This window comes from Haliotis asinina, chromosome 6 (genome assembly GCF_037392515.1).
Source record: "Haliotis asinina isolate JCU_RB_2024 chromosome 6, JCU_Hal_asi_v2, whole genome shotgun sequence".
NCBI lineage: Eukaryota > Metazoa > Mollusca > Gastropoda > Lepetellida > Haliotidae > Haliotis > Haliotis asinina.
In genome coordinates this window covers 35,268,670-35,282,557 of record NC_090285.1, presented here as the reverse complement: position 1 = coordinate 35,282,557, position 13,888 = coordinate 35,268,670, and the positions used below count along the sequence as shown (strand labels likewise).

Below are 13,888 nucleotides of genomic sequence, written 5' to 3'. Positions count from 1 at the left end.
TGTCCTTGGTTACATCTAGATGTGATGCAAAAACATCTGTATATTACTGCGGAATTCTCTGTTGCTGTCAAATTCGCAGTTATAGCACAATTATATTTTTCAACATTTAATTTTCCCAGAAAATATTCATCAGGAAAGTGCAGTGCTGTTCTTTTGGTGCAACATAATTACAACACAAGAACGCAGACATTCAGTTTCCATTGCCCACTGATACAGAGTGACGAAATGTGTAAGTATTGGTTTGTATACAATTTGAAGATGTATTAACAAACCTTTGTTTTTCCATTGCAAAGTCATTTTGGGAATTTCCTTCAGAAATTATCTGTCACAAAAGCTATTCTCTAAAAATCTTGGAAATAAAAAAATTCTTTTATAACCAAAACTGAGTTTAAAGGGATTTGATTTTGGGTTTTCCTACTATCCAGTAAAAATATTGGCTGTCAAAACGAAAACGCCATAATCTGTATAGTGAACTTGCCAATGGCAAAATGTTCAAATGAAATGAGTGAGTGAGTAACCAAAGAGTGAGAAGACGTTCATAACCCCAATATAGCATGATAACCCGAATTTTACACAGGAGCCCAGATGTATGATAATACAAACGTTTGTTTGATAACCCAGACGTTGTATGTCAATGTGACGAATTGTTAAGGAAGTCATTGTTATTGTTCCTCATCACACGTGTTGAACAATATGAAAGTCACCTCTGAGAACACATGTATGATACTGTGATGCAGATAACAAGTATTCAAAAGTACTGTAGCAAATCATGTATGGTTTGTTTACGCGATAATGTGCGATGTAAACATGAAGATGAACGGGTCATCTCCTTGAATTTTCACGGTTGTTCTCTCTGATTATAGGAATAAATAATTCTCTGATTATATCGTCTGTTGCAATTGCCTCGGACATGACCACAGTGTTTTGCTTATTACGGATATCTGTGTGCTTTACTGTCATTTGATATTTCCATCCGATGCACAAAGTGTTCCTTCTGCTGTGGTGATACGTAACTGCAATTCAGTTCTATAAATCTACTGTCTCCACGTGACAATCCTCTGCCGTTGGTCAAAAGTTTCATGACAATATGTTGTCGTTCTATTGCTCACGTGTATCACTCCGTATCCCGTCATTCCGTGTGATGTGCTACTGCCGCTGTATCATGTCGTTCTGACGCTTTGTCATCTGTGAACTTATAGCCAAATTTTCTTCAGAGTCATAATGATTAAATAGCAATACGATCACCGTGCAACTAAGCTTACTATAAGCAACATATATGAAGAGTAAAGATCCCACTGATGACTCATCTGTAATTATGAACGTAACGTTGAATGAAATACCTGATATGACTGTAAATGAAGATCAGACCATTGATGGATAATATCATGCTAATCTGCTCAGAGAACTGAGTCAGATAATCAAAGCTTGATTTTTGGAGAGAAAAACATAGTTTTTATTGTCGTTCCACCAAAGTATACAGAGGGATGCAAGTCCTTTGTAACTCATGCTGCTGTTCGAGCCTGTGTCTGTGAATTGACGAACCTCGTATTCACCCGATTTTAACCTCTTCTCAAACTTGATCAAACAGCTGTCATGCAAGCATTATGCAAATGGTGATCATTTTGAGACGTTTACACTCTCCCTTTGAAGCAAACGCTGTTGATAACCAAACAATTTTAAGCCTCCATCAGTTGGGGTATACCTTTCTGAAAAACACACATTCTGTCTTTACACTCCCCATTTGTACACCATCGATTGTATGATTGTTTTTCTCCAGCAAGAAATGTAGTGGTATTACTAAAACACATTTGTTTGGATCATGAACAGAACGCTTTTACTTAACTTTAACTTGGTAGAACACCAAGCATATAGAGCTTTTAAAAGTTGGTAAAGAAAGCAAATTAGACAGACCCGTGAAAATTCTGTATGAATAAGTGTGCACCCGAATTGCAAAATACTGCAACAAAAATATATGTCAAGCAAGCGACAGGCAAACCGTGATGATTTACAGACTTCACATTCTCCTGTTGAAGTAAACTCCTAAAATAACCACTATTTTATAAACACTTTTTTATGTTTTCATGAGTTGAGCTATACCTTTCAAATACAGTCGTTATTCACACTCCCCATTGTGGCACTTCCCACAGTGGCACCATCGATTCTACGTTTGTTTTTCCCCAGCAAGCAACGTAGTGGTGGTATTGCAACAAACAATTCTTTTGAGAATTCTGCATTAATAAGTGTTCATCTGAATTACAAACATCACTGCTATAATTTTAGCTTGTAGGTACAGCTTCTACACCAAATGTACAACAGGGAGTATGAGCAGTTAGCATGAATATACACAGGGCAAACAAAATTACAAATATGCAGTATATGTTACACCATTCATAGTGATCTTATTCATAGATCTTCAAAAGTGTTTAGAATATGTTCAGTGCATTTGTATACAATGCAAACATTTAGATACAATTATCAATCAACAATACATGTTACATGTTGGCGGTAGACCCTTGGTTATCTTGACATCTTGATTTTATGTGATAGACAAATGGATATTCTAATGCAGTTAGAATGTGTTAAATACATTGACACGAATACATTCAGTACAAAGCATTTAAATTTTAAACATCTACTATAAACGTATTGTACGTGATTTTGAATGACAGACAAATGAATATTCACACTTTCTTGTTCTCTTTTTGTGTTACGAGCCCTCTTGTGTTTGCATTGGTTTGAAGTAAACAGAATACGTCCGTTGCTGAAAAATGTCAACGTCAGCTTTACCATGCTGGATGTGTATTATTATAAAATGTTATAAGAAGTTCTAATGAAATGTTTGTCACGGAAGCAGCAAACCATCTGAAATTTATCCACTTGAATGCGGGCATTGAATGCCCTGGTGTTTCCCTAAACTAACAATTAGTCTCTGAAATGAACACATTTTACTGGAAAAGGTTCATAATTAAGAAAAATGCAATATAATGAAATGGAGCCCAGAGACATCTTCATTTTCAGCCTGAAACTAAGGAAATATAGACTTGCCAAATTTTGTAGACTTGCGTGGGCTTTCTTGGATATATTTGCTTCAGGGTCTGTACGACAGACTGATTATTCCCGTTTCCCGATAGCTGTGTATGAATAGTGACTTAGTTTTATGCCCCTAATAGCAACATTAAAGCAACATCGCGGCGGATAACAGAGCGTCACACATTATACTCATCTGGGGAATCGAATCGTTTTCGGCGTGACTAGTTGCAAAATAATAAATGTTCAACATTCAGTTTCAGTGACGACGATCTAATGTGCTACAGCACGTACATTCATTGGTTGCTGGTCGTAAAATGTAAACAAATTGTATTATTTTCTCCGATACATTTTTTTAAACAAGATTGTTCCAGATTTTCAAGATGCCCACTGATTTAAAGTTGGATGAGACATCCTGGGGACTGCCGTTGCATTTCGTGCCGTCTTCAACATCTGGGAGACACTTTCAGTATGATTGCCTTGTCTGTTTGAAGAACGTTTGGATTCTGGGTAAACGTCAGTACTTCCTGTGAACAAACCAAGGCATATGCAGTTGTAACATGAACAAGAGTGTGTGGTTTTGTTTATGACCTATACGAAAGCAAAGATCTATGGACTACCTTCAGAAACAAACTATCTTTTTTTCCATTCCAAAGTCGTTTCGTGAAGTTTCTTTAGAAATAAGCTGTCCTTACGCCAGCACAAAAGAAATTGATTAAAAACCTGTGAATCATTTTTCTATTGTGTTTTTCTACGTTTTGGACAATGAAATGATGATGAAAGTATATTTTTAAAACGTAAATCCTACCGGTGTATCAGGCAGACGATCAAACTTCACGGCCCTCAGAACACTGATCAAGGCTAGTTTAAGTTCAACCAGGGCAAGCCGCATTCCAATGCAGATTCTGGGGCCAAATCCAAAACCTTGGAAGGCAATAGTTTTGTCTTGATCTTCAAACCTGAAGTACATTTTCTTACAGTTATTCAAATATAACAATTAAGTGTACACGTGCTACACTGTCATCCAGATAACAAATGCTCAGCTAACAAGTTTATCCCGGAAATGGAAAGTGACGTGAATAAAGGCTGACCATCTGATATTATATGGTTAGGATGTTTTCTAGTAACCAACTACCAACGTCAGCCCTATACCTTTCTGGCTTGAAGGAATCAGGATCCTCGTAGATGTCAGGATTTCGGTGTATAGCCATCACAGGAATGAAGATAGTTTGACCTTTACTGAAAGTCAGGCCTTTGATTTGAGTGGTCTCAGAAACAATTCTGGAGTTCCTGAAAAGTAGAAATTTGTATAAGCTTGGAGCAAGGTCCAAAATGTCCATTGACGCTGAACATGTTCTTTTACGAGATTCTTAGCTAATATATTCATTGGCATTATCAGACAGTATGTACTGTTCAACATCATACTGATCATTACGGTTGGTATCCATTATACATGTTATGTCAATGAATGATTTGAATTGAACGTCAATTTAAATTATTATGGTATTCAGATATATTACAGTGTAACGAAACACTCCCAATCTAACCTATGCTGACTCTGTTTTGTTTACATTTAAATAAAGTATATGTAGTTCACAGAACAATATTCCAGCTGTATATAAATAATCGATCCTGAAACAGAAAACAAAATGTTGAGTATTGTGATCAAAGATCATGCTTGACAATACGATCATTATCATCATCTCTTACGACCAACAAAGGTTGCTGGGATCCATTCTAATCAGAAATCCCACCGTGAAACTAGTCGTTCTAAACTAAAGTTGCTCTATGCTATAAGCATGATGCACAGTGCTGGATAGTACTCTAGCTTGCCTTAACACTCCTATTGTAAAACATGTTTTTCCACTTACACATAACCCGGCGGGTAGAGTCTGAGCGTCTCTGAGATCACGTTGTCCAGATACTTCAGTTTCCCAATGTTGCCATAGTTTGGTTCCTCCTGACAAACAAAAACGTCTTTAAATGTATGTTTGTTGGGTTACCTTGACAACAATATCAAATAATTCATTTCTGTAATTCTGGTGTGTCACCTTGCTGAAAGGGTTCTCTGACCCAGAAGCTGTACTTTAGAAGTACAATAAAACACGGCTTGTTCTAATAATAATGTATCTTCATATTTCATAATGTCAGTCAATGAAACAGATGATTAATAAATTATCCACATTTCGACAAGTTCATAAACGAGACTAAAAACAACAGCTAGAATATGACAGCATTGTTCTTTTGGATACTGACATTTCCCAACTTTTCTTTGATTTCTCTGTAGGCCTTCTCCTGTGCATCCGGGTTCATGGCCAGGTTGTAAGATAGGAAGGAAAGGGTGGAGGCTGTAGTTTCGTAACCAGCGATAAAGAACGTTATGCACTGAGCGACTACTTCATCCTTCGATAGATCTGTAAGTTGAAACTTGTGTCATTCCTTTTCAACATTGATTTTTTTGTGAATAGAGAGAAAAACGTGAAGTCAAATGAACATCTGCCACATCATCTACGTTATATGACTCTCCTAAATCTCTCATTCGATGGAAAGTAGATGGCAGCATACTTTTACTAGTAATTATGGGATGAGTCCAGAACGTAGCTCTATCATATTATACGACAGAATAATGACTTGCAGACGGCCTGGAGTTCCGTTCCCTGTCCCAATACTGCATTGTGGTAGCCTGCGACCTCGTTGTATCGCGGTACTTGACATATCCGTAATCGGAAATACATTCTGAACTTATGACGCCTATTTTATTTAGAGATCCAAATATAGGGCATTTGATCAACAGATTTGTGAAAAAAAGATATTATTTTAACTTAGATAGTATTTCAGCGAAAGCCATTAGACGAACGTAGCCAATTAATATTTACCAAAGGGGAGAACTCCATCCTATCGCGGTAAACAATAAAATTCAATTCGCAGGAGATAAATATAGCTGATGACATCACTTCCACTATATTTTTGGCAACAATTGCAAGCATATGCAGACGACGTAGTTCAGATGGAGTGGGAAGAGTCATATATGAAACGTAAATGTTATAGCAGGTATTTCATGGATGGTCAGACAGATTCCAGATTTTAATGTTAATAATTCTGCTGGAAAATGCTTACGGAGATTCGATACATGCCGTCGGTTTGAAAACGGTAAACAAACCACGGACGTTAGGCTGTCGATTTACATCAAAATCACCTCTAAGAGCCAAGTCTAGATCGCAAACCCGGGAATACCGATTGCTGCGATACCATGAATGCCTCCTGAGACCACAATCAGCTGAGTCAACCACTAGGACAAAATGTTCCCCTAAGCACTATGGGTGGCTTCCACTTGTAGACGGCGATACCCACACCTTGCAAATGGAATAAACTGCATACTTACGCCTGACTGAATGTTTGCCTGTTTTATTAATAGAGTTGTCATCTTTTCCCTCTTCTATTGAAGCATCCATCATCATTTTCAGGAAGTCGGTTCCCTGATATAAATATTGAAAACATAAGTTTCGATACCGCCGACAGTCCAAATACAAAATGCAGAATTTCATGTAATTGATATATGGTGAAATGATGCTGAGTTTTCTGACATTTCTCCATGAGACAATGATACATCTCATCTCCTAATAATAAGGAAAAGGTCATGCGACCCTTGTAGTCTCCGTTGGCGAAAAGAATAAAATAAAAATAACAGCAAGTCTTTATAATTCTTGGCATGTTTTATTGCAGTAACAAATGGTAGAGTTCATTTAGAAGTTATAATTAGATGAAGAATGTTGTCATGGAGGCAGGAGTGTGTCTGACATGTACACACTGATGCATCTCATATAATGGTGATACGTCTAATATTACCTGTTTGTTTGTTTTATCGTTTCGCCGCTGTTTCATCATTTCATCGGTGATCGACTCAAAGAACACAACGGTGTCTCGTGGAAAGAGTCCGAAGCCGAGCTTAGCTATGATTGGTTCAAGTGCTGGAACAGCAGCTTTAAACAGAAATATATCTCCATTTGAATCTTTAAATAATGCCCAGGTACCGTCACCAATGGCATTCTGGTCGTGATTTTGTGAAAAGGTGCATACAAACAGAGGAGAGAAGAAAAACAGTTTAATGTGTGCACTGCTGTTACAGGAGTTACAGACTGGCGATAAGTTACAGGAAGTCACTTTCCTTTCACTTACCTGACACTACTGAGAATGCCTGTGCCAGTTTTGTTGGTCGGAATAACTTCCTAGCGTGTGCGACAAACGGGTGGTTCAAATCAGTTTGTGAATCAACCTTAATTCCAAAGGCAGTTTGGCAAATCACATCCATAGAGAAAGCTCCAAAGTAGCTAAAACATTCAAAATATACTAGTAAGAGTATATGCGGCAAAGTTTCAATGAAAATAAAAAATTCTCCAACCGTTAATTATTGACATATCCAGGTTTCATAAATCCCAAAGGACCTCACTGTCGTAATGAACTTGAACATGAACACGAACAAGGCAGTCGTTGCACAACATTTGCGACAGACGACAATATGATATGTGAATACATTTATGCTTGCAATGGGTATGTGAGTTTCCTTTCACAGGGATTTGTTTCAACGGATGTTTCGACTGATATACTCCACACCACAGAACAGCATTAACGTGGACTTGAGATGTTACAAAGCTTGCCGCAGTTAACTGCAACACTGCTGGTGCCTCTTAAAGCAACATTAAATTACACACACACACTCACCATTTGTGGATGGACAAAATGTGATGAAGACCGTTTGTAAAATACTGAGCCTTTAGGAAAATGTCATTAGTATACCCGTCAAAAAAGTACAGGAACTGTATTTTCAATCTGCGATCGTCGAAATTGGGAGATATATGGGATTGAATCAATGTTGATATAATAATAATGGGTGCTTTGAGAATGCATCACCACATGGATTTCATTCAAAGCAAAGGTTTTCGTTCAGTTTTCGCCTTGTTAGGTGATTGGAGCCTGACATGAAAATTTCATCTTTACACTTTTCAGTCAGTAGTGTGTGATATGATAAATACCCTGACTATGCACATATGCAAGAAAGTTATCGACAAAAATGGTCTACAGTGGTTTGCTGGTATGACTGAAAAACGTAAAGATTCTTAATGACACCATAAGCACGTGTAGGAGGCTCCCACTTTGTACACGTGTTTACCATGCATTGTGTTTGCGTATGGTGATAACATGAGATGATGCTGCATACACACGATGAATGTCATTGCAACGCTCTCAGTGGGTTTTCTTTCCAACCGCACTTCAAAGTTCAGGTTCCCCTACTGCTTTTAAAAGTATGTTATACTGAAAGGCAAAGTTGATGTTTTCGCAGTTACCAGATTGTCTAGGCCAGAGTCAATTATTTAAATACCACCGTCATAAAGTTGGATCATTACTGAGAGCGACAAACGGACAAGTCAGATTGTGATCATTAGCTTTTTATGATAAGCCCGTTAATTAATGTATCCCTCAACATAACCGTTCACACATAATAAAACTGTCTGATGAATGCCCCCACGACGACATCGCACTAGGTCTGTGACGTGTCTACCAACCACTGTCTTTGGTCTTCAACTTTGAGATAATTGGTCATTGTGCTAATATTGTGTGACTGGTTTATCTAGCTCAGATTCGGTATGTACAGATATCTGTCTCACACATTCAAAATATATAGTTAATTAAAAATACACAGGGATTACAAGTTCGGATTGTGACCAGCATGAGCAATGACATGTATGTTCCATAGATTTTCAGCCATAACAATATTTCTTAACGAACTGGGGATATAGTAAGAGAACCTTTTTCCCTACAAGGAACCATCTTTGGGGATTGTGTAAAATATCTATCCACATTAACATATAAAGAAACATCATATACCTTCAACCTACAAACAATACTAATGCACTTACTGTATCACATTAATTCCACGGCTTTTCCCAATGTCTTTTAAGAAGTTTGTTGTGAGAGTCCTTGCACAATCGTTGATGGCTCCACACATCTAAATACAGAAGGCAAAAATCACATATTTTCCACAATACTTATTGCAGTCAAACATTGTGGCACTACTTATATCCAACTTTAAAAACCTGCGAACCGTTATCAAGTGGACAACACATTTACCGCATTCGAATGGTTACAAGTACTGGTCAGTTCGAAGTCAGTAATATGTTGCAGTTGACTATCCTGTTAACCTCCGATCTCCGAGACCAAGCAGTAATGGAATAGTATACATCAGCCTTCGTACAGGACGTCACACGCAGTCTACATAAACTGAATTCGTTCACAGGCCACAGTTGTCATTGTATACGGTTTGGATTTTTTTACTTCTAAATTTTAGGGGTTTTGTTTTCAACAATGGAATGTTCTGATCTTCATCCTACCGAAGCGAATTTATGTTTTTTTTTCCAGCATAAACACAAATGGAATAAAATCGAGTTGTAAATGTTATTCATTCTACTCAACGCATATACATTCTCCATATGGTTAATATAAAGACGAACAGAGTCCCTTGCCTCTTTCAGTTTGACACCAGTGAAGGTAGGACTGATGGTAGTTCTAACTCTCTTCCACGCAGAGTCTTCTAAGTTTACCAAAGATAAGCTGAAGGGATGGGGCCATTGAAATACCTGAAATCAGAAATGTGAGGGAGTGACTTTAGTTTCACGCCGCTTTTAGCAGTATTCCAGTACTATCACGGAGAAGGACACAGAAATCGGTTTCACACATTGTACGTTGATTTAGGGGAATCAAACCTGGATCTTTGGCGTGACAACAAAACGCTTTAACCGCTAGGCTTCCCCGCCGTCCAGACCACAGAAATGGTAAACAGACAGAACACAGTAAACGTGGTAAAAAGTTCAACTTTGTTTCATTTGTGTGATACATAATCTTTACTCCCAGCCCAAGGGGCCTTCTTTATCACTAATTTGAAAAAAAAACATTGCTTACCGGGCGGTTTCTGAAACGGTCAAAACTCTTGACCATAACCTCTTTCAGAATTTCAAGATCGGAAATAACATAGGCGGGTCTCCTTCCAAGGAAGATTCTGCAGAATGTGATAAATGACAACGTCAAAAATGCTTAGATAACACAAGGCACTTACTACCTCTTAGCCTACCTTACAGACGTGCTTCCATGCTCATGTTTATGTTTCAACATAATGTAATACAAAAAATGTTTTAGATACCAGTAAACTCCAGTTATCCTAAATACTATGCTGTTCGATATTCCCCGTTATATCAGTTAGGTGTATGTGTTACTTGCTTACCAGCGACTTACCAGTGTGCTTTGTCTGACTACATGTACGTATGTATGTGTGTGTGTGTGTGTGTGTGTGTGTGTGTGTGTGTGTGTGTGTGTGTGTGTGTGTGTGTGTGTGTGTGTGTGTGTGTGTGTGTGTGTGTGTGTGTGTGTGTGTAAATACATATGTACATACCCAAAAACAGATCCATATAGCTTACTCCAAGGGTACAGTTTATGGCCGAAACTCTGCAAAAAAGACGTGAATACACTTTCCTGCAATATTTCTCTTGCTGTAATTATGTTATGTTGAAAAATTGACTGCTGGGACCATCTGCCATATCAATTGTTTTACAATGTGACAGATAATCTTCAAAGGAATGTAGAAATATGCTAAAAAGGCGATAAATGGAATCGGATATCGGCAATCTGTTGTTCTCCGCTACGTACGTTCTTCGAAGTGTTACTTTGATATGTATCAGTTGTGAATTTGAAATATTTAGCGCCCAAACAAGCTAGTCTGTTGTAATATTACAATTGGCATTCACTGGATATGTCAACGAAGTGAGTGCCTGTTAGTCATTTAGCAGACTTCAGGACTCGCCTCTGTGTAGTCATCAGATTGTCGAAGGACATTCCACATTTTGTGGCATCAACGATTCATTTCTTTTAAGTGTTTAAATTTTTAAGAACTTAGTTGTTTGGATGGATAACAAATCTATCAGACTAGATTTATTTTTGAACCTACCGGACCAGTGTTGTTTCCAATACAAGGCGTTGGTGCTGGTCCCGGAATTCCCTGCTTCTTGAAGTAATTGTAGTTCCATGTTCCATATCTGTAAATCACAATCAGACAAATAGAAGAAGATAGGAGCAAATGAATATTTTGAGGATAAGAGCATACTTACTTATTAAGATCGAAGTACTGACATGGAAAGGTTCAAATTGAAGAAACTGCACAGTGTATGGCATTAGCCAGTATGTCACCACCTTGACGGCAAGAAGAGAGTTTTATGTCGTTTTCAGCACGGATTCAGTAAATATTGGAAACTTACTCCATGATATTCCATATCATGAAAGCATGTAATGTTGCCTGATTTTCTTGTTGAAACAAATAAGAAATACATGAAATGTATCAAACAGCAATTAATATTTAATTAATTTAGTAAATTAATGAATGAATCTTTTTTAAATTCATGACAAATCGTCAGAAAGGAATCACTACGGGAGTAAGAAATGGAGTGGTAGTGTAGATCGTAAGGTGATAATATAAACTATGCTCTTAGTCATGATGATAGTGATGGTAGTAACCTCTCTGCAAGGGTAATACCACTTGGAACATTCCGTGTATCCCCTATATGATGATCATCGCACGCAATGTCGGGCGGTAGGGTAGGCTAGTTGTTAGAGCGTTCGCTCGTCACACCAAAGGTTCGAGTTCACATCCCCACAGACAGACGGACGGACAGGCAGATAGACTTGTATGCAAGAAAACATACACAGGAGCATACACATGAACACACACAGGCATCACAAATACATACACACAGAGGGCAAACGACAGGGAGACAAACACACGCATGCACGCGAACAAACACACGTACATGCGCATTATATTTGCTCTGCACATTTTGAGCTATGGCCATGCCAGTTCTAACCGTCAGCGTTGGATGGTGACCGTTTAACAGTATGTTAAAACTTGGGTTTTGCACAATTTTACAAAGTGTATTCATTCTAGAAATAGTATTGTTTTGTGATTAGTCTTTCTCCCAATGAACATAAAAACCGTTGCCATAATACAAACACTCGTCTATGTTTAAAGTTGTCAACTCACATGTAGATCAGAACAGTGGCCGCCAAGCATAGTAGGAGATACAGCGGTACGTTTACAAGCCCCAAGATCTCCATGTCGATATGACGTCTAAACGAGTAAGCAGGTCTTTTATAACACCGACAAAAACATAATCACGTGTCCTAGTTATGGCGAAATGGGACGAGTCAGCCTGACGGCGACGGGTGCATGTGAACGAGAAAGGGATGACCTTCACTACAACAAAATCGCATTTGCCTACTCTAGCCATAAGTAGAGTAAGTACTGTTTACACAGTAGTTTGGGGCTCGGTTTGGGTTGTGGGCGATCCTGTTGAGGATCTTTTTACAAGGCTGATGTGTACAGGTGTATCAGTCATTTCATATAGTGCATATGTAAACACTGTTCCAGTTGACAGACAAGTCCTTGTTCGTGATATGACACTGCACGTTTGAGCCGTTTAGCTCTTCCTACTGGTTGGAATTATTTTATTTTTATTTTATTTTGTTGACATATGTATCAATGTGATGTGGCTACAGTTAACACATTATGGCGTGTCCCTCAGTAACCATGCTCGATGCCCCAAATCATTACTTTTCTTGACCAAGATCTTTTTTTGATAAATCTTCATTTAAATTCTTTGCAACACAACCTTTCGCGGTCATTCCAGACCTCTTCATCAGGTGAACTGACATTTGATGCTGTGACGTCGAACCAATGATGTCATAACTATGCCATGACGTCACAATATATGTGACATCACAATCGGTCTTCTTGTTTTGTAATTTTCCGTGTAAATGTGAGCAGAGCAATAGTGTTTCTTTTACCTATGTAAGTTTATTTGTACACCGTATTTCGCATTATTCCAACAGATACCAGAAATGAGAGCCCAGAAATGGCCTTCATACATTGTGCCCAGGGAATCGAACATGTTTTTTCGCCGTGACGAATGAACGCCTAAATCCGAAGGATATCCTTCCGCCCCTTACTCATGTGAAGGTATGGAGCATTGCTGTGATAGGTGATCTCAATACTATGGATGGTCAAAGGGATGTTTTCACGATCGCGCAATCTCAACGAAAGCGAGCTAAATAGCCAAAAGTACCAGAAAGCGAGATTTGACGTTTTCGTGTCATCTTGTACACAACACTTTTTGTCAGCAGTTGAAAACGCGAGAATGAGACACTTCGGACATGATGTAAAATATTGCAATCTCGACTAGTCCATTAAGGACCAAAGAAACTTCTCGCTAATTCGTATTTGTTTGGCCTGTTAAGTTCGAGACTGGGAGACAAAGGTTTACCTTCGCTTGTATTATTTAATTCACTTATATTATTTTGAATGGGACAACCAAGTGCAAAGACACTAAAGCAAATGCAGGCGCCCCTACAAAACTAAACGAAGTGCAAGCGCACGTACAAAATTAGGCATACACACCTACTCGTTGCTCGATGTGTCAGCCTCTTCTGTTTTAGTATTTCAACACTGAATCCAGAATTCTAATTTATTTCTTACATTCCCGTTTAATGCTTTTCAGAAACCACAACCTGGGGTACGAATGAACAAATTGGAAAGAGGAATTAATTTGCATTGATTGGTAACAAACATTTGAGAAATGGAAGGCGGGGCCATTAGCAGTGACTGGTGATAGCACTGGACAAGCACTATACATATATAGTAGTAGTGCGCGTTACCTTTCAACATTGCTCTCATTGCAAGTCCACTGTCAACAAACCATTTATTTTTCTATATATACGATGCCATGCTTTCCCTTATACATTTCCCTCAGTATATATCGAGGCCACT

At 38.3% G+C, this 13,888-nt stretch overlaps 1 protein-coding gene across 1 annotated transcript; it reads right to left on the bottom strand.

Moving 5' to 3' along the window:
* Positions 1 to 1,429: 1,429 nt before the first annotated feature.
* LOC137287267 (cytochrome P450 3A21-like) lies at positions 1,430 to 12,182 on the bottom strand. Its single transcript, XM_067819501.1, has 14 exons — positions 12,107 to 12,182; positions 11,021 to 11,108; positions 10,469 to 10,521; positions 9,982 to 10,078; positions 9,546 to 9,659; positions 8,943 to 9,031; positions 7,204 to 7,355; positions 6,874 to 7,007; positions 6,410 to 6,503; positions 5,284 to 5,441; positions 4,899 to 4,987; positions 4,180 to 4,317; positions 3,836 to 3,986; positions 1,430 to 3,554 (listed from the first exon to the last, which is right to left on the bottom strand). Exons 1-14 carry the CDS (start codon positions 12,178 to 12,180, stop codon positions 3,474 to 3,476), a joined length of 1,512 nt encoding a protein of 503 aa, XP_067675602.1. The 5' UTR covers positions 12,181 to 12,182; the 3' UTR covers positions 1,430 to 3,473.
* Between the last annotated feature and the right edge of the window lie 1,706 nt (positions 12,183 to 13,888).

What these genes read in the sequence shown, in the direction of transcription:
- LOC137287267 (XM_067819501.1), bottom strand. Translation starts at nt 12,180, where the DNA reads ATGGAGATCTTGGGGCTTGTAAACGTACCGCTGTATCTCCTACTATGC. An exon ending in CTATATGGATCTGTTTTTGG is followed by an intron (nt 10,079 to 10,468) that starts GTATGTACATAT and finishes CACATTCTGCAG; the next exon opens with AATCTTCCTTGGAAGGAGAC. An exon ending in GGCATTCTCAGTAGTGTCAG is followed by an intron (nt 7,008 to 7,203) that starts GTAAGTGAAAGG and finishes TTCTGTTTAAAG; the next exon opens with CTGCTGTTCCAGCACTTGAA.